Source organism: Lycium ferocissimum, chromosome 3 (genome assembly GCF_029784015.1).
Source record: "Lycium ferocissimum isolate CSIRO_LF1 chromosome 3, AGI_CSIRO_Lferr_CH_V1, whole genome shotgun sequence".
In the NCBI taxonomy this organism is placed as follows: domain Eukaryota; kingdom Viridiplantae; phylum Streptophyta; class Magnoliopsida; order Solanales; family Solanaceae; genus Lycium; species Lycium ferocissimum.
The window spans coordinates 2,075,999-2,098,894 of record NC_081344.1 but is presented as its reverse complement, the minus strand read 5'-3'; the positions used below and the strand labels follow the sequence as shown (position 1 = coordinate 2,098,894).

The following is a 22,896-nucleotide window of genomic DNA, read 5'->3' as shown; positions in this document are numbered from 1 at the left end:
CTGTTTTATGATTTTATGTAGCAAGTTACAAGCATGTTTTCAAGTCAAATATATATATCTATATATTTATGAACTATTGTTTCTACTCACGAATCAAGAACATGTTTGCAAGATTATGACAAGTTATCTCATGAAACCATATTACAAGTTATTTCGTGAAATCATGATTACAAGTTATTTACAAGTTATTTCACGAAAATCATGGGCTTCTTAGCCAACTATATCATGTTCATGTTTTGGGATTGCTTAGTTAACCGAGAAGGCTCAGATAGCCCGAAACTACGGCGCCACCGTAGGATAAGGGTTGTCGGCAAGTAGGCAACACCTTCATTATGCTTTGGATCCTTACATGCTTATTTTCACGTAAATCTCATATCCCTGGCAAGGTGTGAGTGTTCTCCTGGTAGGGCGCAAGTACCAGATCATGTTGTCGGTTACACTATAGCATTTCCCCACGTTACAAGAAGTTTTATATTCATGTATTTTCATTGAATTACTGTTTTCAGACTTTACTCACGTTTCATGCTCATGTCCAAGTTACATTCAGTTTCCGTTCATGTTACATACCTATGTATGCCATGCTTCTTCATTTCGAAAGAAGTTTTACATACTAGTACTATTCACCGTATGTACTAACGTCCCTTTTGCCGGGGCACACTTCACGGTGCGATACCGACTTTCGGGAGCATACGCACAACGCGATGGGATCACCTCGTATCGAACTTATTGGTGAGCCCCACTCCTCTCGGGGTTCCACACGCGAGTCTATATATATTTAGTATGCGATCTATGGTAATCCGGGGCCGTGTCCAGTAGTGAGTATTCGGACATGTTTTAGAGGTTTCATAGATAGATGTTAGTTTACGAGTCGGTGGTGCGCATCCATGTTACTGAGACTATTATGTTTTCTTAATGTTTCATGCTATGAGATAATTTCAAGACTTTATTCCAAATTATATTTTCATGATTTATTTAAATTGCGTCACATAGATATGTTGTTTGATGCCCGTATTGACAAACGAAGCCATGAGGTTCGCTCGGACATGCAAGCAAGGCCGAGTGCGCCGTGTTACGCCGGGAGCCATGGTTCGGGCGTGACGAGAGCGGTGGAGCCGAGAGACACATACCTTCCATCTTCGCATTTGGTGAGGCCACGATTACACTTCGGGATGTGGAGGTCTATTTGTTGCGGGTAGATGGAGAGCCATTATACACTCGGATGAGCCTCCTCCGGGGACATGGGCGACGAGTTGACTAGGCTCTCACCCGGCCGTGCTGTTGCCCGGGGCCGGATGTCGGGACGGAGTCGGGTTCGGATTAGTGCACTCGCACTTTTTGGAGGTCTTGATCCGGTTGATGACGGCACCCCGCAGACGGTGTCGATCGTCATGCCGTTTGTATCGCTTATTATATTCGGGGGCATCTTGTTCCGAATTCATCGGGTGCCTTTGTCGCTTACATTATTTGGTTTTCTTGGAGCATCTGGACCGCACTTTTGGGAGACTACGATTTGGGGGGGGGGCATTTTGGCGTATCTTTACGGATGTACGTGCGAGCGTCTATTGGAGTTGTCACAGATGTGTGTGGATTTTTTGCTGTTCTCCAGGTAATATTTTAAGTATGCCTTCCTTTCCTTTAATGTAGACAAAACTCTTGAAAAGACGACTTAAAAATCGTATTTTCTAATATCGCTGTACAGCTATGGGCATGGGAGAGGATGCTGCCTTTTCAGCCGTACCTAGGCATCACCTCGACATTGACATGCCTTATGCGAGGAGGTGGACGGCGGGTTTTGATCGGGATGTGGATATGCGCACGGTATTCTACCGTTCGGGACCGGCTAACGATCACCGACGGACGATGCGGTAAAACAATTTAAATTTACATTAATAATTTAATTAAACGTCTTTTCGACTTGGTGATCAACGATTTGTATGTATATGTTATGCGGCTATTTATATGGACGCCGTCTGTATTTGCTATATTAGATGGTTTGCCGGCCTTACGTAGGGGCGAGGTCGGGGGTTTGGATGTCGCGGTGTCCGTTGATACACCTGGACATCGTAGAGGAGCACATGCCGGCGTGTCTTACGACGGTTTGGGCATACACGAGGTATACCCCCTCGCGTCCGTCATGAGCTCGACAACTACCCGGCGGGACGATCGAGGTAAGTTGATGATGATTTTACGCTTTCATGCATGTTCGGCTCACGGTTGGGAGAACGGGTTGGACACTTTTTTTGTCGTCGGCCATTTGACTCCCGTTCGACGTACATGCGGCGGTATCATCGGATCACACGCCGATTGATCGGCAACCCGAATTTTGCGTCCCCCGGGGATGTAGGATACTCGACGCTCGTCGGGCGATGCGAGGCATTGGTAAGTTTATCGTATTTAGATTTATTTAATCGCATTGAATGTTACGTTTTTAAAAAGTAACTTTTTTTTACGTTGAACACAAATGCGGTGGTGGCCGTACGGCGTTTACGCGTGTTGGGGTTAGAGCATATGCCTTACCCGGGCTTGCGGGGCTTGCGGCGGAGATGGTACGGATAGCGAGAGGATGGTATCCCGGCAGCAAGCGAGATTAGGCGCGGGGAGGGGCCTATTCGGAGGGCGACTATCGAGCGGCGCCGGGGAGGAGGCCACGGGTGCTCCCGGAGGAGGCGGCCGTCGCGCGAGAGGACAGCCGTCTTTGCGGGGGGGCCGTGCGCGTAGAGGCCGCGGTGGTGCCCGAGAGGACACTGGTGGTGGAGGACACCGTACGGTAGATGAGGCGGATGAGGCCTATCCCATTCCAGAGGGCGTTCACGGTCTAATCCATCCGCAGCCGTTCCAGGCCGGCGGCAGCTCACCTGGGGACTCACCTACGTTTACGCCGGCGCTCTTGCTTGCTGAGATACCCGGGTCGTCATCACGGCGAGCCGTAATGCATACATGGAGGAGCGTGATAACGTTGATTGGGCGGCGTTACGCGTTTCATTGGGCGATGAGCGGCTCGTGAGGAATTTAGAGGACCCGAGGATTCTTGACTTCGATGAGTTTTGATCCGGTTAGTATTTAAAATGCTTATTTGTTCATTTAAATTATTTATTTAATATATATATATATATATATATATATATATATATATATATATATATATATATATATATATATATATATGTTACTCATTATTATTTTATATTTTAGGATTCGGCACCGGCGGGTCCACGAGCCACCCACTCGGGCGTTTTCTCATGGGTACTGTCGAGCCGGCGGTGTCTTCCCGTATGACCACCGAGCCACGGTGTAAGCTTTTTATTACAATTTCTTTTATTCAACATAAGGTCAATATTTAATACATATTTTATTATTTAAAGTACTTATTTTAAATATGTATGTTACTTATTATTTCATTATTTTGATATTTTAGGATTCGACGCCGGCGGGCTCCGCAGAGCGACCCACTCGGGGCATTACTCGTCACTTCTTATATAGCGGTGTCTTCTCGTGAGACTGCGGGCGCATGTAAGTTTTTACTTATAACTACTTTTATTCAATATAAGGTAAATATTTATTTAATTTTTATAACCTTTACTTGGACTACGAACGCATCTCGTCCGGGAGACTACCTCATATTCACCACCACCCCCGTACGAGGAGCCTACGGACCCATCTCGGAGCCTTCGGGCGCCCGTTGACACACGGGTTTGATTAAATAAATAACGTTAATGTATTCAATATAAATAAGAAATGGTACTAATTATTATATACTTTTTAGGTTCATCCTTCGGCGCCGAGGTAGCGACTCCCGGACGAGGAAGTGGTTGAGTCTCCGGACTTAGCTCGGCTGAGGTTCGAGCGTGCCGGCGGAACAGATCCCAAGAAAAAGCACGTTCTAGTCAAGGGCGCACGGAGCTGGGGAAGAGGAGATGATCATGACTTGGAGCGTCGGGTTGGTTATTAAGAGGAAGAAGGACGATGGAGACGATGGCGAGGGCGGTGGGGATGGCATGAGCCTTAGGCCTAGGGATAGTCCCGCATACTACATGTGGGACCCATCCTCGATAGTGTATATACGTTAGTGTTGTACAATTTATCGTAAATATAATATATTTTTTGTATATTTATACATATTATCTTAGATTTTATTATTATTTATAGTTTCACACCCTAAATTGATAAAAAAAAAAAAAAAAAAACTGACACGTTCAAAATAAAGTTAAGCATTAATTTAAAAATAAGACGAAACCTAAAAGATAAATAACGTAAAGCTAATGACTACAAGTCTTCAAACAAAAAAGGACGAGCACTTTTCAACCACTAAAACGACAATCCAAAGTATTGCGTATTCTTTATGTATTGAGCCTATCTTATTAATTGTACAAATATAAGTAGGGTTCTATATAAAATATTGAAGTTAGTCTCAAAGCATGATTAATATACGGCTAAACTACGTAAAAAGGAGTGTAAATAGGCTGGTTTTGGAAAATGGCACCGCTATAGCGCAGTAAAATACTGCGCTATAGGCACACGAGAAAAGCCCCTTTAGCGCAGTATTTTACTGCGCTAAAGCACTTAACGGAACCGTTACAGTTAAGTGATTTAGCGCAGTAAAATACTGCGCTAAAGGTATATTGGTAACATTTTTTTTTGTTGGGGTATTTTGGTTAAAAAAAAAAATTTTTGCATCATTTTTGTTCCGGACCCACTAGGCTACTACCTTTCACTACCTACTATCTTCTGCCAACAACGCGATGTCATTGGAATTCATTTCTCGACAGAAAGCAACACGCAACAATAAGGTGAATAAGGAAAATCAGTGTGCGCTCCAGCAGTATAGTAGTCACAGGTCTAGGCCAAAATGCAAGTGGAAAGATTAGGTTACTAGAGAACTTAAAAAAGAATGGACGACGAAGCATGCAGCTGCAACAAATTAACACTACAGTCTAATACATTAACAAAATAACACTACAGTCTAATACATTAATAGAATATCGTACAAACATCATCGACTAGCCGAAGACTGAAAATTATGAAGAGCAAGAATAAACCTGCCTTCACTGAGTTTTACCCTGTCAATAACAACCCTAAGTTTTCATAATACATAAAAAGCAACAAAAAGTCTAAAAGTAGTCGCAAACGATAAGCTACAACATCCTGGGGATTTGGCTCCCCAGTGATGACATAATTCATAATACTAGCTTCCATACGTTTTCCGCCCAGAGGGTGTACCAGAAGTCCAAAACCTTGCTCCTATCTTCAACTACTGAACTGCTGTAAGAGAAGAAAAAAATTACGACATGTTTAGTGTTATGTGTCCATGACTACATAATTTACAATGCCTATAAAGAACACAGGAGAAGAGGGAGATCAAATTGGAAGAAAGAAAAAAACTAGAAAGGAGAAACGAGGAGAGGAATTAGACAGCAAATTTAGTGAGAATTCAGTTGATTCAAGGTGCAATGCTCGTCTCCTTTTGTTTGACACCTACTTTCTATGAGCACAGCACTAGATGTGTGGGTTAAGCACAGGTCACGAGTTCAATCGATGCTACAGAAAAAAACCTAATATTTAAATGAGGAAGGGTAGAGGGATAGGCTCATTATCCACCGAGTTTCGAACTGCACACCACTAGTTTGGGGATTATCAAAAAAACATCCAAGTGTATCATCACCATGGTTGAATAAATGGGATGGAGGAATATCTTATGTTTACCCTCTCCTAATATGAAATAAAGTAACAAAAGCATAAAAAAACACATTCCTTCTCTTCAGATTTATTTTCCTGCCAGTTTTTCTTCTCTGATTTCCACCTTAGTTCCCACAAGGTGGGAGTGGCGTGGATCAAAGTCATGTGGGATAGATGAAACTGGGAATGTAAGGTGAAAATGGTAGGGATATCAGCAGTGGCTGAGCCAGATTTTAACAACAGGATCCAAAAAATGTATAAATGCCACATCTAGTATTTTTGAACCACTTTTGCCACTAACTAGAAGCTATTTCTATTTCAAGGGGATTCAAAAGATGTATGTATACAAGATAAAAAATTGCTTTTACCCTGTTGCACAGGGTAATTTTCGGATGTCTTTCCTTATATGTGACTCCCACAATGATTCGGCAGTTAAGAAAATTCTCTCACATGAGCCAAAAGATAAATGCAAAAGCTGAAGAAACATCATAGGGCAAAAACGAGTTTAATGCTTCAACAAGGGAATAAAAATACCAAATTTTTTCATAAAAAGGTGAATGCCCATGAGATGCAATCATCTAGATAGAACGGGAATAGAAGGAAACTGGCATATTGAAATTCTATGAAGACCTTTTCAAGAAGAACGGAGCATGGAGACCAAGCTGGAAAGATGACAGTCTTTTAACAGAAGTAGCAAGAGAAGAAATGGAATGGATGGTACAACAATTTTTCCAAGAGGAAAGAGAAGTTGTAATGGAGATAAAGCACCTAGGTTTGAGGGCTTCACAATGGCCATCTAGGGAACTATGAAGGATGATATCATGCAGGCATTAACGTTTTTCACAGCGAGGGAAGACTAGAAAGAGCTTGAATGGCAAACATACAATTCTAATTCCCCCTGATCAAAATATAACTAATTCCTAAAAAGAAAAGAGCTGTGGAAATAAAGGAGTATAACCTATAAGTGTTGGATGGGAAGCTAAAGACGGTGATGGATAAATTGATATCTGGAAATCAGAAGGCTTTTCTTGACAGCAAAGGAAATGTGGATGCTACCTTGACAGCAAATGAATGTTTAGACATGTAGGGAGAAGACTGTGTTTTGCAAATTGGACTTAGAAAAAGTCTATGATCATGTAAATTGGTTTTTTCTCTTAAAACATAATGAAACAAATAGGTTTCTGATCAATGACACTATAGTAGGTTTCGTCACCCCGACAAGGGGATTAAGGCAAAGTGATCCTTTATCACCTTTCTTATTTTATTTGGTTATGGAGATTATCAGTAAATGCTTATAAGGATGTTAGATTGACGGAAAAGCAGGAAACTAAGTGGAAATATCTCACATTCTTTACGCAGATGATACAGTGGTGCTATGTGGTGAGAAAGGAAGAACAGTTGCTTTGCTTAAAATTTCTGGTCTACACATTAATATCACCAAAAAGTAGCATATTTCCAGATAATTGAAAAAAAGATACAAGAACTGGCAGAGATAATGGGATACCAAGGAGAAAATTTTCCAAAAGTTCACTTCGGCAAAGTTTAAAGAAACCTACACCTTGGAGAATATAGTACCTTTCCTTTGGAGGGATTAAATTCGTTGAGAAATATGTATGGATGGAATGCTTACATACTTCATGTCAAGTTATACAAAAGCATAAGCAATTTTCTACGGCACAGAAGCCCAGACAGAAGAAAAATGAACTTGGTAAAATGGAGCACAGTGATGAAAGCTAAAACAGATGGTAGTTTGTACATTAAAACTCTAGATTAAACTTTAAAAGTCTCTTGTTCAAATGAAATTGAAAGAATAAATTTTGGAAAAGATAGCTAGTTATGGAAAAGAGTGATCACTTGCAAATATGGAGAACAAAAGGTGGACAAAGCCAATGTCATATGGTGTGGCTGTTCGGAGACAAATCAGTGATCTGCGGGATCAATTTTCGGACTAGATAATATCAAAGTTGGAAATGGTGAAATCATCATAAATGGCCGGATAATGGTACATTGATAGACAACTTTTCAGATCTCTTCAATCTGACATGATAAGCAGATTACAGTTGCACGATGATTGGAATGGATGGATGGAAGATATCATTTAGAAGGAACTTTAACAATTGGAAAATTCATCAGGTTACATTATTACCACAACTACTGGATTAATATTTGTGTTGAAAACAGGAAGGATTCCTTATGGTGGAAGGGAAAAACAAAGGTAACTTTTCTGCCAAATCGTGCTACCAAACCTTGCTTAAAAGGATATTGAAGAGTCAGATCACTGGCCCTGGAAAAACTGAGGAGAACAAAAGCTCCAAAAATGGCTCATTTTTTGGACGGATAGCAGAACACGAGGCATGTCCACACAGGCCAATCTACAAAAGGAGGCTTTAATTAATGCAGCAGGTGTTTCTTCTGTAAACCTATATGTCTGCATAACTAAAAATTCTGGGGTAAAGGAAATAATGTAAATGGCATAGAACCAATGCTAGATTTCATAGATGGTTGAGATAATTAGTGAAGGAACATCCAGCTTCTTTTTTATACATGTTAAACCTAGCAGTACCTTCTTGGTACAAAATAAATTTACCTTATTTTTCAAGAACAAAGAGAATTTTAAACTAGATAGATACTCATTTAACAAACCACTTAAAAAAAACTCCAGTGCTCTATGCCTCTATCAAATTGTGTCCCACAGGCCACAATATGGTGAGAAGGACTGTAAACATCAGATTAAAGAAAGAGAGAGCAGGAGCAAATTGGGAAACCTGAAGACGAAGGGAAACATAGAGCCCTTGCAACCTCCTCTGAGTAGGCCCAACGGATAGATCAAAACGAGCAGTAAAATGGAAGGAGCTAGATATTTTTAACCTTAAAAAGGAAACCATACCTTGATACGGTGTTGACTAGTGAACTCCATTTCTGTCACCATGACGACTAGTAAAAATACCCTCTACAGTTCAATGACCCACATAAGCATTTCTTCCTCCTACGATCTGCTTTGTCTGGTGGAACCATGCCATAGTCGAAAGTCAATTCTTGCATGGGAGGAATATGTCTAATGGCAAAAAAGGCAACGTGGTAGTATGTCTCATTGTTCATTTCACGTACAACAAGCTGCCAGAAAACGTTAGGTGAACAACTATGGTTCATAAAACGAGCCACATTGCCACCTTTTTTTGCACTTATTACGAGGGGATAGGGGACCTTTTTGGATTCGTCATTATAATCACGGACAGCTTCCAATGGCTCATACATGCGGGTGGCATCAAATATGTAATCATCATCGCCATCATTGCCGAACTCACCTACCCTAGATTCCTCAATGACTTCTCCAGCATATTCACAGATAAAGCCACCTCCGCGTATTGGATCCCAAGACCTAAGTCCCCAACCTCTATTTTTTGTTTTGAAGACTTCCACACGTGCTTTAGGACCTGCTTGAGTGATCCGATTTCTGCAATTTGGAGGGGATGAACAGGCAGAACCACACTCATGTATCAAGGTTTTGTAACTCATAAGAACTCCAAGTGAATTGAAAGGCAAATAACCTCCATTTTTCTGAATGCAAGGACAAGTACCACCAGGTTGGCATCCGCCAACACATTGACAGCCAATAGATGGATTATTAGACTTCATGAGAGGTTTTGAGTATTTCAGACTTGGGATATATGTGAAATAAGCAGGTCCCTTCTCGTCATCAACATCATTTACAAGACAAACAGGTTGACTCTCTGCACCAGATGTTAGGTCGGGCAGGATAACTCCAACACGTGTCGCCGTTCCATCTCTCCATTGCTGAACTGATTTCCACAATGTATATGCTTCAGGCTGCCCGGGTACTCTGAACAATTTGTACTTGAAAATGCTGCAGTTGCCCAATTTACTTTTCTCTGCCCATGATTCCCGGATCCTATAAAGTCCATCATACATATAGATCTTTCCTCTCCCCCCATTTTGAACATCTACAACACCCCTAATTACTCTCACCTCATTGCCGCGATGCATACTCTTTTCCAAAGCAAGATTTCCCCTCTCAAGTTTCTGATCGAACATTTGGCCATCCCTCCTCTGGACTCCACCCTGGCCAGTATAAATTAGCACATCCCCGTCATCCCCTTCATCATCATACCCTCCAGAGGACACTATACTAACCGCAATAGGTTCCTCTTCCCCTGTAAGTTTGACACTCATATAATCTATCCCTGCCATACTGGGTGCATGCAAACCAACTAGGCACAATTCCATCCTGAAGAAAAAAATGTCACCAACTTCAACCCCAGGTACATTTCCAATCCTCTTTGATTGATTTGTCCGAACTCCCCTTGTCATCAGCAAATTAGCACCCTTTAGGTCTGGCCTTCTTGCAGAACCTGGAGTCTCACCCCTTCTCTCTTCAATCTGGGTCAACCTTCTGCGGAACAAATCAAAAACCAATAGTATCCGCCCAGCTAGCTCCTTGTCACCATCGGCTTTCTTAACCTGATCGATCTCAACAAGTTTAAAGGACGCGAGCAGCTGATTTAACAGTGGATCGATATCCACCTCGACTGGGGGGCTACCTGCTGCATTATTAGCTGGCTGACTTAACCTAGTCTTTCTTGGTCTTCCCCTTTTTTTACCCGTACCTGTGTCTTCAACATCATTAGTGTGCACACTATAGCCACTAGCGAATTGGTCGCTCTGTGAACCACTGACACCATCATCTTCTGCAGCCAAGTTATTATTTGCACGAGGTCTACCAGGCCTCCTTGGCCCAGTGTCTCCGTTTGCAGTTGGAGTTCTGAATGAATTCAAAGGAACAGGAGATATAGGCGTCCCAAAACCAAAACCTTCCTGATTTTCAGCTGATCTTCCAGACTCATTAGGGGACAAAAACGGATAAAACGGAGAAACCCCGGGAGGGAAAGGACCACTTGGAGGAACACACACAAAAGGTGAGGGTTGAGGAGTTGTAGAGGATGACATTCCATTTGGGGATGGAAATACAGGGACAAGACATCTCAAAGGTTTCACATCCAAAACCTTAGACTTATCAATAGGCCCCGTTGGCGGAACAGAATCTGAACCAAAGCCTTGCTCCATTTCAATCGAAAACCAACAGCCACAACAATTAATAACCAAAATTCAAAGTTCAGCACATCTTCCAATTACCAGTTAGATCCATGCACAATCTCCAATTCACTAAAGCAAAGAAAAAGTTAGAACCATCAAAAAAATCTAGGACACCATGCACCAATAAAAAGCTAAAAACCCAACCTTTAAAGATGCAAACTTTTTACTCAAAAATAGCTTCCGACAGTAAGTTGACTGAAAATTCCAATGAAAAATTCAAACTTTAGGGGAAATGAACAGGAACAAGCCCTAAATTGAGCTAACCCTAGAAACCCCAGTTCAAATCCACCAAGATTTAGAAAAAACCCACATGCAATAGCACAAAATAAGCTAAACCCAACTCAAGATTTATAACATGAACCCATCATAGTTTCAGATTTAGTCCAGTTACAAGCCCCAAGCAAGAAACAAATTAAAAAAAATTTAAAAAAAATGCCCAAAGCAAAGTAGGTCTTGAATTGATGAGAAATTAAAGTATTTCAGTGAAAAAAACCGATCTTTGAGAGAATAATTACCTGAAAAATTTGGGGAAAAGGATCTTGAAGCAAGAGAGAGACAAGTAGCTTTTCAAGAAATTGGGTTTTAGTTAAGTGTGATGTGAAGTTGACAGCTTTTTGGATAGTTAAATAGTACATACAAACACAGTGTCTTTAGATTTTGAAAATTATGAAGATGAGTACACTATCTTTGGCACGTGCCGGCTAACCCAAAAAGCTATCACCATTTTTCAGATGTGTTTTTTCTTTTCTTTTTTGTCCCGTAAATAATGCTTCCTCCGGATGAAAAAAAGTGTCCATTTAGTCTTTTTTTTTTTGGGTCAAAAAAATTATCCACGTATCAAATCAAGAAAAAAATAATCTTATTTTTTCAGATTTATCCCTATTAAGTGTTATATGATCAAATCCCAATGTCCATTTAATTAGGGGCAGTTTAGTCAAATTATCTATTTTTATCTAGGGGTTAGGGGTCGTTTGGTTCAAAAACAAATTACGTTGGGATAAGTTATGCTGGGATTAGTTATTCTGGAGTTATTTTTTATTGACTGTTTGGTATGTTCGACTAAAAGTATTATACATTGGATAATTTCTAAAAAGAAGAGGTTTTTTCGTTATCCCGGATAACTTATTTCACCCTATGGCAGGTATAAGTTATCCAAGCACTATTTTTACTCCTGGGATAACTTATCCCATGATTACTAACCAAACAAGGGATAAGGAATTGTTAAATTCTTATTCCAGGACTATTTATGTTTATCCTTCGTACCGAACGACCCCTTAGTATTTTCTTAAAGGGTGTGCAAATGACTAAGTGGACTCTTTTTTTTATCCGAAGGGAGTAATTGTAGTATTAAATACTTCCTCGGTTCAGCTTATGTAATGATTTTTTACCGGATACAAAGTTTAAGAATAAACTTATAAAAGTAAAACTTTTAAAACTTGTGATTGAAAATAAGCCAGAAATATTCTGAAACAGAGTTAGTATAATTTTTACTTTATGTGTTCTGAATCACAATTTTCTTTTGCTGAATTTTGAAAAAATATCTTTGACACATATAGAGGATTTGAAATAAAATTACTAGTTTCTGTTGAACCTGTAATTACCACTGTAGCTCCACCCTTTGTTCGGCTATGGATTATCTATAGAATCATTCTTTTTTCAACTTGCTAAATAAAAAGGTCACATAAATTCGGGCCGAGATAATATATATTTAAATGTTTTTACGACTTTTTTGTAATGAATAACTATATCTGGATAGCAACTTATTAGTTACTTATACCTTATGAGTATAAATCTTTCAAGTGAACCTTGTATGATTAAAATTATCTCCATTATGTGATATTTAATAATATCTTTTAAGTAGCTTGCATGCATTAGACTAACATAGTAAGTTTGTGCAATGTCAAATATGAAAAAGAAGTAAATATAATAACTTTTTTTTTTTTTTGAGTGAGCTCTCTTGTTCCTTAATTGTGAAAGCTTAAGATTTTACTTTAAGGGCCTGTTTGGAAAGCCACCCAGGTAATTGGAATTGGGTGTAATTTGGTGTAATTACACAGTTTGGTCTGTTTGTTTGACCAGGTAATTACACAGTTAGATAGGAATTGAGTGTAATTGAGAGGGTGTAATTACACTCTCCAATTCTCAAGGAGGGCTGAGAATTGGGTGTGATTACACCCTGTAATTACATGGTTATTTTTTAGTTTATTTCTTTTTTATTTTATTTTAATTTCTTTTTATTTATATTATTTAATCTCTTTTTTATTTTATTTTAATTTATTTTCTTTTCTAATTTATTTTCTTTTATATTTTCATTTCTTATTTATTTTTTCTTTTTCAAATATATTTTTCTTTTTTATATTATTTATATTTCATTTCCTTTCTTCTCATTCTCTATATACTTCGTGTGGTTCCATGTCATTGCTCGTATTTTTTTATTTTATTCATTTAGCATAATCGTATTATTATTCTAATTTTTGAAACTACATCTCTTAATATTAGAAAGAATGAGTCATTAACAAACTTGGCATATAATGAGTGATGTTATTAAAGTACAATTTCGTTGTGAATGAGGTTATATACTTATATTTTCCCTTTCTTTTGAATTATAAGAGTATTTACTTATGTTACGTTGAAACTTACTTATGTAATGTTGGAATTTGACATAAGAGTATTATGTTAATTTTTTTCCTTTTGGATTTTGAATTTAAGTTATATTTTCGATTTTAATTTATTTGTTTTAGTACCATTGACTTGTTATTTCACATTGCATGTTGTTTATTTTTCACTTAGTTGATAGAATTTCTATCAAATATTTGAATAATGCTATGGCATTATATTTATAAACTAGTAAATGTGTCTGCGCTTCGCGCGGTTATGAAAGATATTATTAAATTTTATTAAATATTTATATATATATACAAAGATAATATTTTCATTATCAACAAAAAATGGTGAATGTTTTTTACTTTAAAATGTTTGTGGGTGTGTTTTCTTCTATTCTACAAAAAAGAAACTAAACCCATAGAAAAACAAAACGACCAATTTATTTTTGGTTATATTCATTTACATGTCTTACAATTTCATAAAACTTTTGTTTTGGCCAAGTACAGTACAACTAACTTTACAATTTGTTTACTTTAACTCACTGGCAGTTCCTCCCTCTTGGTTGTAATTCACATTATCAAGTATATTAGTAACTGTAGGAAATCAATCCGTGACTTGTATTGATGTATCAAAGTTATTATATACAAAGTAGGTATCCCTAATTAGAATGATACTAGCCTAAATTACAGACCTCGATTACAATACATAGGAAGGGAATATTTACAATATTTATACTATTACATAGTCTATCACACCCCCGCAATCGAAAGCGGGAGGTTGTCGTACGCTTAGACTGTCCCCGAAATCATCAAAGAGCACGCGCGGAAGACCTTTAGTAAGATATCGCGATACTCAGAAGCGGACGGGGCGTGAAGGACACGAACTTCTCCACGGCAACTTTCTCGCGTACGAAATGTATGTCCATCTCAATATGTTTAGTGCGTTGGTCGAATCGGATTACCTCGATAGGTATATGGCACTAACATTATCACGATAGACTAATGTAGGCGACCGAATTGGACAACGGAGCTCCGAAGAAGGTTGCGAAGCCAACGGGGACTCGATACTATATTAGCAACGCCACGGTATTCGGCTCGGCACTCGATTTAGACATAGTAGGCCGCCGTTTGGATGACCGGGGAGAGGAGGTTATCGCTGGGAAGACAGTAACCTGGGATGTGGAGCGGCGAGTGTCGGACAACCACCCAATCTGCATCGGTATAAGATCTGAGAGAGGCAATGGAGGACTTGTACGGATGGAGACCAAAGTCAATAGTACCTTGAATGTATCGGACTATGCGTTTAAGAGCATGCATACGGGCAACCTTAGGATCATGCGTGAAGGCATACTTGTTGAACCGCATAGAGATGCGGTCGTGTGAATGTGAATGGCACTGTAACGCGCCGGCCAACTTACGATATTGGGTGGGATCATCGCAAGCGAGGGTCGGCCGTGGCACCAAGTTTGGCTTTGGTGTCGGCCGGTGTCCATCGACTGGGCTTACGCTGCGGCACATGCCCGCACGCTCTATAATGTCCGCCGCATAATTTTTTCGGAGAGAGAAACATGCCGTGTGAAGTCCGGCAATGTGATACCCGTAAAATAGGCGAGAGGGCCCAAATCCTTCATAGCAAATTCAAGACTGTAGCAGAGACATGATGGATTTCCGGAGAGCATCGAGAAGTCGCGAGAATAATATCATCAACATATAGCAGAGTATCGTAAGCAATGTCGAACCTCGACAATAAATAAAGAGAGTGATCGGATCGCTATGTGAAAAACCAATGGTGGAGACATAGTACGCAAAGCGTTGGAACCATGCACGGGAGCTTGCAAGGTCGTACAACGATTTCTTCAAGGAAGTATACATGATGGGGATGCGTGGGTCCTTAAACCCAATAGGCGATGCATATAAACGGTCTCATTAAGATTACCGTGTAGGAAAGCATTCTTGACATCCAACCGATGAATGGGCCAAGAGTGTGTAAGTGCAATGCTCAAGACAAAGGCGAATAGTAAGCCGACTTGACGACCGATCGAAGGTCTCGTCGCGATCCCAACTCCAACCCGTTGAGACCTCGCCATCACGTACAAGACGGGCTTTGTGCCTCTCAAAAGAACCATCAGAATTCTTTTTATGACGAAAAATCCACATAGAACGAATAAGATTCACATCAGGGGGACGTGGAACCAACTCCCACGTCTTATTATTAATTAGAGCATTATATTCATCAACCATGGCAGCCTTTCAATTGTGGTCATTTAGAGCATTGACAAGATTTCGCGGGAGAGGCGAGATGGAGAGAGGGCGGAAGTATTTAAGTTGAAAGTTGTTTGGGTTTGAAAATCCGCGTTGGCCTCTGAAGTAACCATGCGGGAGGGCCGGCGATGACCGGGTGGGTGGTAGGGCCGGCGGGCGTCCACGGGGGTGGGCGGGGGGAGGGGACGATTGGGCCGTGGCAGCGGTACCGGCATTGCGATCACGGGTGGGGGCGGCAGGGGAGGGGTGGGCTTTGGGCCGTGTCCACCGGTGCGGGAGCGGTGGAGGGTGGACCAGGAACGACGGGAGGAGCGAGGTGGAGATAGAAAATGCAAGGTATATGGGGAAATGCCATGGTCCAAGAATTCATAGGACGTTGGGGGAGGGAGTGCAATTTGGAGAAGGAAATTGAGTTTCGTCAAAGAGGACATCTTAGTGAGATGATGATTTTGTTGGTGGACAAATCATAACACTTATATCCTCTATGATTCAACGGATAGCCCAAAAACACACGGGGTGGATCTTGCTTGTAACTTATGAATAGTCGTAGATGGGAAAAGTGGATAGCATAGACACCCAAAAACCCGAGGAGATGAGAATAGGAGGGGGTTCGTTGATAGAGAACTTGGGTTGGTGATTTATGCCTAAGGACTTTAGTGGGAAGTATATTGAGGAGGTAGGTGGCCATTTGGAGAGCATGATGCCAAAAAGAGGGGGGACGGAGGAGTGGACAAGAAGAGTGCGCACTATGTTGTTAATGGATTTAATTTTTCGTTCCGCTTTGCCATTTTGAGGGGATGTATGGGGCAAGAAAACCGAAAATTTATACCATTGGAGGCGCAAAAAGATTGAAATTGCCCATTTGCGAATTCCCGCCCATTGTCACATTGAATGTTTTTAATGTCTCTTTCGAATTGAGTCCGTATTAATGCCTTAAAAGATAGAAAGATGGAATACACTTGGGACTTGTTAGAGATAGGAAAAGTCCAAAGAAAATTACTATAATCATCAAGAAAGAAAACATAATAGCGGTGCCCATTAGAACTTAAAACAGAGATGTCCATAAATCGCTATGAATAATGTCAAACTAAAAGCATAGTAGTAAACGACAACGAATCGAAAATGGCAATTTAACATGTTTCCCCAAAGGACAAGAGGTGCAAAAAGAAGTACGGCCCTATTACATTCAATTAAGGCATTACTACGAAGAGAACTAAGGATAGCTTTTCCGGATGGCCGAGGCGGGAATGCCACAAGCTAGGTGATGCGGCAAGGAAGGTGGATGGTGCAAAGGACCATTCTCGTGGCATTGAGAGGATACAATTCCCCGGTGCTCTCACATCTCATTAGGCGGCTCCCCGTCGGTAAATCCTTCCTGTAAAACCCAAGAGATCAAACTCACGAAACATTATTATCCTTAGTGAATTTACGTACGGAAACAAGGTTTTTGATGAGTTTTGGAGCATGCAAGACATTGCGGAGACGTAATTGAGCATTAGGTGGGGAAGTGATGTATGACCATAGCCTCGAATTGAATAGTGCTACCATTACCAACAATGATTCCAACTATTGCTCAAATTAAAATAAGACGTGAAAGTACCTGGAGTTGGCAACGTAGGTCGCCCGGTGTCCATTACCAATTGTCATCAAGGTTGATGCAAGGATAGAGTATGCATGGCTGCCCACGTTCGTCGGGTGTACCCCAGGCCGGGAGGAACGTGCGTGGAATAGGCTCGCTCGAGGCCGAGGACCCGCGCCAAGAATGCCGGCCGCCGGCCGCGACGTGGCGGGTCGGCTCGGCCACCGTCTCGTCTTGCACGGGGCAAGGGGCGGTGCCGGCCGAGGTGGCCAGCAAGCGCCGATGGTAGCCCCCGCTGGTGGTGTCCCGTCGGCCACCGGCCACCACCGGCGCCCGGCCCGCCGCCGCGCCTTGCTCCCGCGCCGTTGGCGTTGTTGTTGTTATTTTTGCCCTTGTTCGGTTAGAATTCCCCGCCACGATTATTATCACGTCGGTTAGCGGAATTATTGTGACCGCCGGGTGGTGGAGAGGGTGTCATTATCAACAAGTAGAGGGCAGGTTGGAATCGCGGGCACGTTCCTCGGGCGCCGCATCTTCGCTTGAGTCCGGAGCACACTCGCGAGAAAGAGGCAAGACATCTTTCTCGTTGAAACGGTGGTGACAAAGTGTGCATACGTCTCCGGTAAGCCGGCGAAGTCGCAAGACCAGACGCTGATCGGACACCGGCGACCCGACGTTGGCAAGCGATCCGCGAGAGACTCGAGCTTTATTGTAATAAAGCCATAACCGAGCCGAAGTCGGCCATTTTTGTGGTGGTGAATTCGGTTTCAAGGTACGCCGCCTGCGAGTGTTTGTTATCTTGGAAAAGTTGAGCAACTCGATTCCAAGCCTTCTCGGCAACATCATCCGCCACGAGAATAGAGGTAAGAATATCACGGGAGACGGTGGCGTATATCCGTTGATGACCACCGCATCTAGGCGTTTCCGCAGCGGAAGGTTAGCCGCCTTTGTCGCGTCATACGCGGTGAGTTCGAGCGTGTGTCGGTGGGTGGTATGATGTGCTCGAGTACGGAGCGAACGCGGCCAGACTTTGAATAGGGTTGCCCATTCGTGATAATGGCCGGTTTCCATGTTAGAGTGATTGGGATTAAAGGATTTCACATTCGCGGTTAAAGCAGAATGGAAATTTTTGTTGTCGCCCACCGGGATGGAAGAGGAAGAAGAAGGAGGAAGGGACGGCTAGGGTTGGTGGTTGAAAGAGAAAGAGAGAGGTGGACGGCTAGGGTTTGGGAAGGAAACCTAGTAATACTCATGTAGAAATCAATCCGTGACTTGTATTGATGTATCAAAGTTATTATATACAAAGTAGGTATCCCTAATTAGAATGATACTAGCCTAAATTACAGGACCTGATTACAATACATAAGGAAGGGAATATTTACAATATTTATACTATTACATAGTCTATCAGTAACTGCTAAGGTTGATTTGCGCAACAGACAACAATCACATTCCACCTTAAAAAAATTTAGTTTTGTGCTTCAACAATGAGTCTTTGTACTAAAAGGTAGATGTTATAGATCATATGGCAGTTTGAAAAATGAGAAGTCCTGAAAACTAACGTCTTTCATCTTTCATTGTCCTCCGGTATGTAATTGTCTTCAATTGAGTAATTATTTAGTCAGTTTTAGACTTTTAGGGATCGTTTGGTACACGGTATAAGGTGGAATATCCACTAATTTTGGGATTAGTTTTGTACCATGTCTGGTAAAGTGTATAAAATTATCTCAGGATAAATTTATACCTTCTACCAAATAAAGTATAAAATGAAGCTTATAGTTAAAGGTGGGATATCCCACCTTATCCCATTAACCTTGGAATTTTATCCCACCTTTTAGATGTGATAAATTAGTCCCAGAATTATAATTATAATCCTGGGATTATAATACCTGGATAATTCTGTCGGCATACCAAACGACCACTTAAAATTAAATGATAGGCACTAAAGAGACTTAAACACAATATGTCATAGTTAATAATGAGTGATTGCAAAAACTGAGTAATGTATATTGAGAAATTATTTTAAGAAGTGACTTTTGATTATTTATTTTAATAGCATATAGATTTAAAAAATAGGAGAATGGTAAAAACTTTGAGAAAAAAAGAAAAATATCATTGTTGGCCATAGAGAAGAGCAACATCACGTTGTCTATGCCTAACTTTATACAGATATAAATTTTAAGTTTCAAACTCCCATATACTTATATGCTTTGAAAAATAATATGCGGTGATAATTCAACTTAAGATTTTTTAATTTGTTAAAACTATACATAATAAATTCATATTCAAATTACTCAACTAATACAAATTCAACACATAATAAAATGAGATTATTCGAATTAAGAAAATAGCTAGTTCAAACAATTCACTATTTTTCATTGGATTTAAATTTTGAAATTTTAAATATGACAAATATTAAGTTTGATTTTCTTTTTCAATCAATTAACTTTTGATTTTCTTTTTCAATCAATCAGCTTTCTCTAGAAGAAAGTATAATTTTATTGACATCATTTTTCAAAAACTAAGATGAAGCCTTTTGGTTTTTAAATGCTTTGAGAAATAATATCAAAGAAAGCAATAATCAACTAATTTTTATACGGTGAGAGAATTTCCTTTCGACATTTTTATTCAAGGAAAATTTATCATCCTCGTGACCAACCACGAAAATCAAACAAATAAATAAAAAATTCTTTCATAAAATAATGAACAAAGAAGAAAGTAAAAGCAAAAAAATCAAAAGGAACACATTATACATATACGATGCGTATTAAGTAAAATGAAGCCTTCAAAATACCTAAATAATACTTATCTACAAGCATAATCAAAGAGATATATTTGACATACTGATAATGAGTGGTATGCTCCTCTTTAAACATACAAGAACTTGCTCAGGCAGTGGCACTTGGTTTAATCTCTCCTCTAAACTTTGTAAAATTGCTTTAGCCAGTTGATGAATTTTCCTTTCACTTGCTGCAATTGGACAAAGTCATAGCAAAAACGATACTACACAATTTCAGGAAAATATAGTTATTCTGAGAAAAACAATGATATGTAATAGAATAGACAACTACAATATAAACCATAGACAAATTTGAGTACTGGTTGATGTTATTCCATGTCAGTAGAGAAGTAACTGCTTGAATTGTATGCACCCTCTGCTTGGATTTTGAAACTCAATGCCATGTGAAGCATTTATTTAAAAGTCTTCTTGTCGAGCTTTCATGGTGACTTTGGCATGTCCCAGCAGATGCTTTAGTTTCTCGGTGACTTTGGCATGAGAAACTGCAGCAATATTGCTTGTCCTGTGTTTTGAGATCAGCAATTAGTGGCTCTCTTTTCCGTCACATTGCACAAAAGGTTTAGGAGTACCAACGGTTATACTTAGGAAAAGGAAAAGGTGCAATTAAGAGAATTAAGAGGTGTAATGAATAGAATTAAAAGAGTGACCTTTTTGGCTTTTTAATATATAACATATCAATTTTAAAATGAATAAAAAATTAAAAAAAAAAGGAGAAAAAAGATAAATATGAATGTTGGTCATAGAGAGGTGCCACATCACCTTATCTATGCCGAGCTTTATATTATATATAGATATAGATATTCCTTTTGTGTCAAACATTCAATCCCATGACGTTCTCACAAAAAAAAAGTATGCTTTTAAGTTTTATAATCAATTAAAATTAAAATATTATTAATTTGAATTTATATATCAATTATTTTTTACAATATTAGTTACAAATATATGATTATTTAATTAACATATTTTCAAGAAACAATGTGTTATTAAATAACTAATTTAATATCTTTTATAAAGGCACATATTTTTTAAATATTAAATTTCAATTTTTTTATAATTAAATTTTAATTTTAAATTAAACTAACTGTGTAATTACACTTGTGCAACCAAACAGCACACTTGTAATTACACTGTAATTACATTATGACAAACAAATAGGTCATTGTAATTACAACACTGTGTAATTACTAGGCTGTATAATTATTAGGGTAGTAATTACACTAATTTCAATTACCAGGTGGCTTTCCAGACAGACCCTACGTAAAAAAATCCGTTAATGATAAGAATTTGTATTTGGTCTTAATTAGAGTAAATGTAAGCGCTGTTCATCTATTTCTCCAACATAATAAAAGCACTCATGTTTTCTTGTTTTATTAAATTTCTTGTTAGAGTTGCTTTCAAGATTCTTTATAATCTCAAAACAAACAGAATCTCCATGTGGTCCCACTTTTCATATTTGTCTTCCTTTTCCCATTAATAATTGGAGTGGTAGTTATTTTGTTCCATAAGTTGCAATTTCAGTATTTTTCTTCACTTAACCACTTAAGTTTGTTATGATTTTATTGGTCTTATTTAGTAATTTAAATTTGGTAATCTAAACATAGCAAATGAGTATAAAAGATTCAAACAAACAAATCTCAGTGGATATGGTACAAAAGATATTTATAACCAATCTCAGCATATTTAAACTTAAAATGTAATGGTGATTTCTTTAAAGGTTTTGATAGAGTGATGCTTAGATAAGCTTGTTTAGTAGAAAAAATAAAAATTTTGTCTCCATTTTACTAGTCTAGTTGAAATTTTAGTGGATTTAAGTTGTATATATATGTGTGAATTTTTATACATAAATTTAATATAATCAGATATAACATATTATTGCTCCAACTCTCAAATTATCATGTCAGGTTTAATACGAAAAGCCATATATTATTATTTATACTATCAATTTAATTTAATCTTACTAAACAGATTATTACTCAATTTAAGTTTGATACAAGAGTCACTCGTCATTGTAGGTTAATTGAACCTAATTATATATCAAAAAATTGATACACTAGGGTCGTTTGGTAGCTAGTTAGTAGTTAGGAGCTAAGTTATTCATGTATTAATACCATGTTTGGTAGTATTCTTTGGCTATGTATTAAATTTAACATACTTAATAATGTGTTTGATTTGCAATTTAGAAACCCGCATCTAATACATGTATAAATTATGAGAGAATCTATGTATTATTTTACGCATTATAAAAAATGGAATAACTAATAACGAATAACTAAACGCTACATAAATTCACTTATAACTAATTTTGTATTACTAATACATACATGCATACGAAACGTCCCTTATCTGTGCACGGAAGGTAAATTCATTTTTAGCGAATGTATAATCCAGTAAGCAACAATTTGTAGAGTGTAGGGACCCTTGTGGATGGGATTAATAGCCTTTTTGGCCAAGCTTATTTTTCTTCAAAAGTTTTTTTTTTTTTTAAAAAAGTGCTTATTTTAAAATTAAAAAAAAAAAGTGAGATGTTTGGCCAAGCTTTTGGGAGAAAATAAGTATTTTCGGAGAGTAGCGGAAGCAGTTTTGCAGAAGCTAAAAAAGTAGCTTTCTCCGAGAAGCACTTTTGAGAAAAATACACTTATTTTTTAAAAGCCTAGTCAATCGCTAATTACTGCTCAAAAGTATTTTTTAAATTAATTGGTCGAACACAAACGACTTCTCATAAAAAGTACTTTTAAAAAAAAGCATTTTTCAAAATAAGCTGATTTTAGTAGCTTGGCCAAACGGGCTATAATACTCATTAGTGACATTAGTCATTAGTTAGTCCTTAAAACACATTTGCCACTCGAAGGAAAACAAAAAAATGCTAA

General features: G+C 38.9%; 1 protein-coding gene across 3 annotated transcripts; it reads right to left on the bottom strand.

Moving 5' to 3' along the window:
* Positions 1 to 4,909: 4,909 nt before the first annotated feature.
* LOC132049205 (histone-lysine N-methyltransferase, H3 lysine-9 specific SUVH1-like) lies at positions 4,910 to 11,436 on the bottom strand. 3 transcript variants are annotated; one of them, XM_059439916.1, is made up of 3 exons: positions 11,301 to 11,436; positions 8,561 to 10,854; positions 4,910 to 5,259 (listed from the first exon to the last, which is right to left on the bottom strand). In XM_059439916.1, exon 2 carries the CDS (start codon positions 10,753 to 10,755, stop codon positions 8,608 to 8,610), a length of 2,148 nt encoding a protein of 715 aa, XP_059295899.1. In that variant the 5' UTR covers positions 10,756 to 10,854; positions 11,301 to 11,436; the 3' UTR covers positions 4,910 to 5,259; positions 8,561 to 8,607. The 3 variants fall into 3 exon arrangements, with proteins under 3 accessions (XP_059295899.1, XP_059295900.1, XP_059295901.1); XM_059439917.1 differs by having other exon boundaries at positions 4,910 to 5,256; XM_059439918.1 differs by lacking the exon at positions 4,910 to 5,259 and adding an exon at positions 5,281 to 8,045.
* Between the last annotated feature and the right edge of the window lie 11,460 nt (positions 11,437 to 22,896).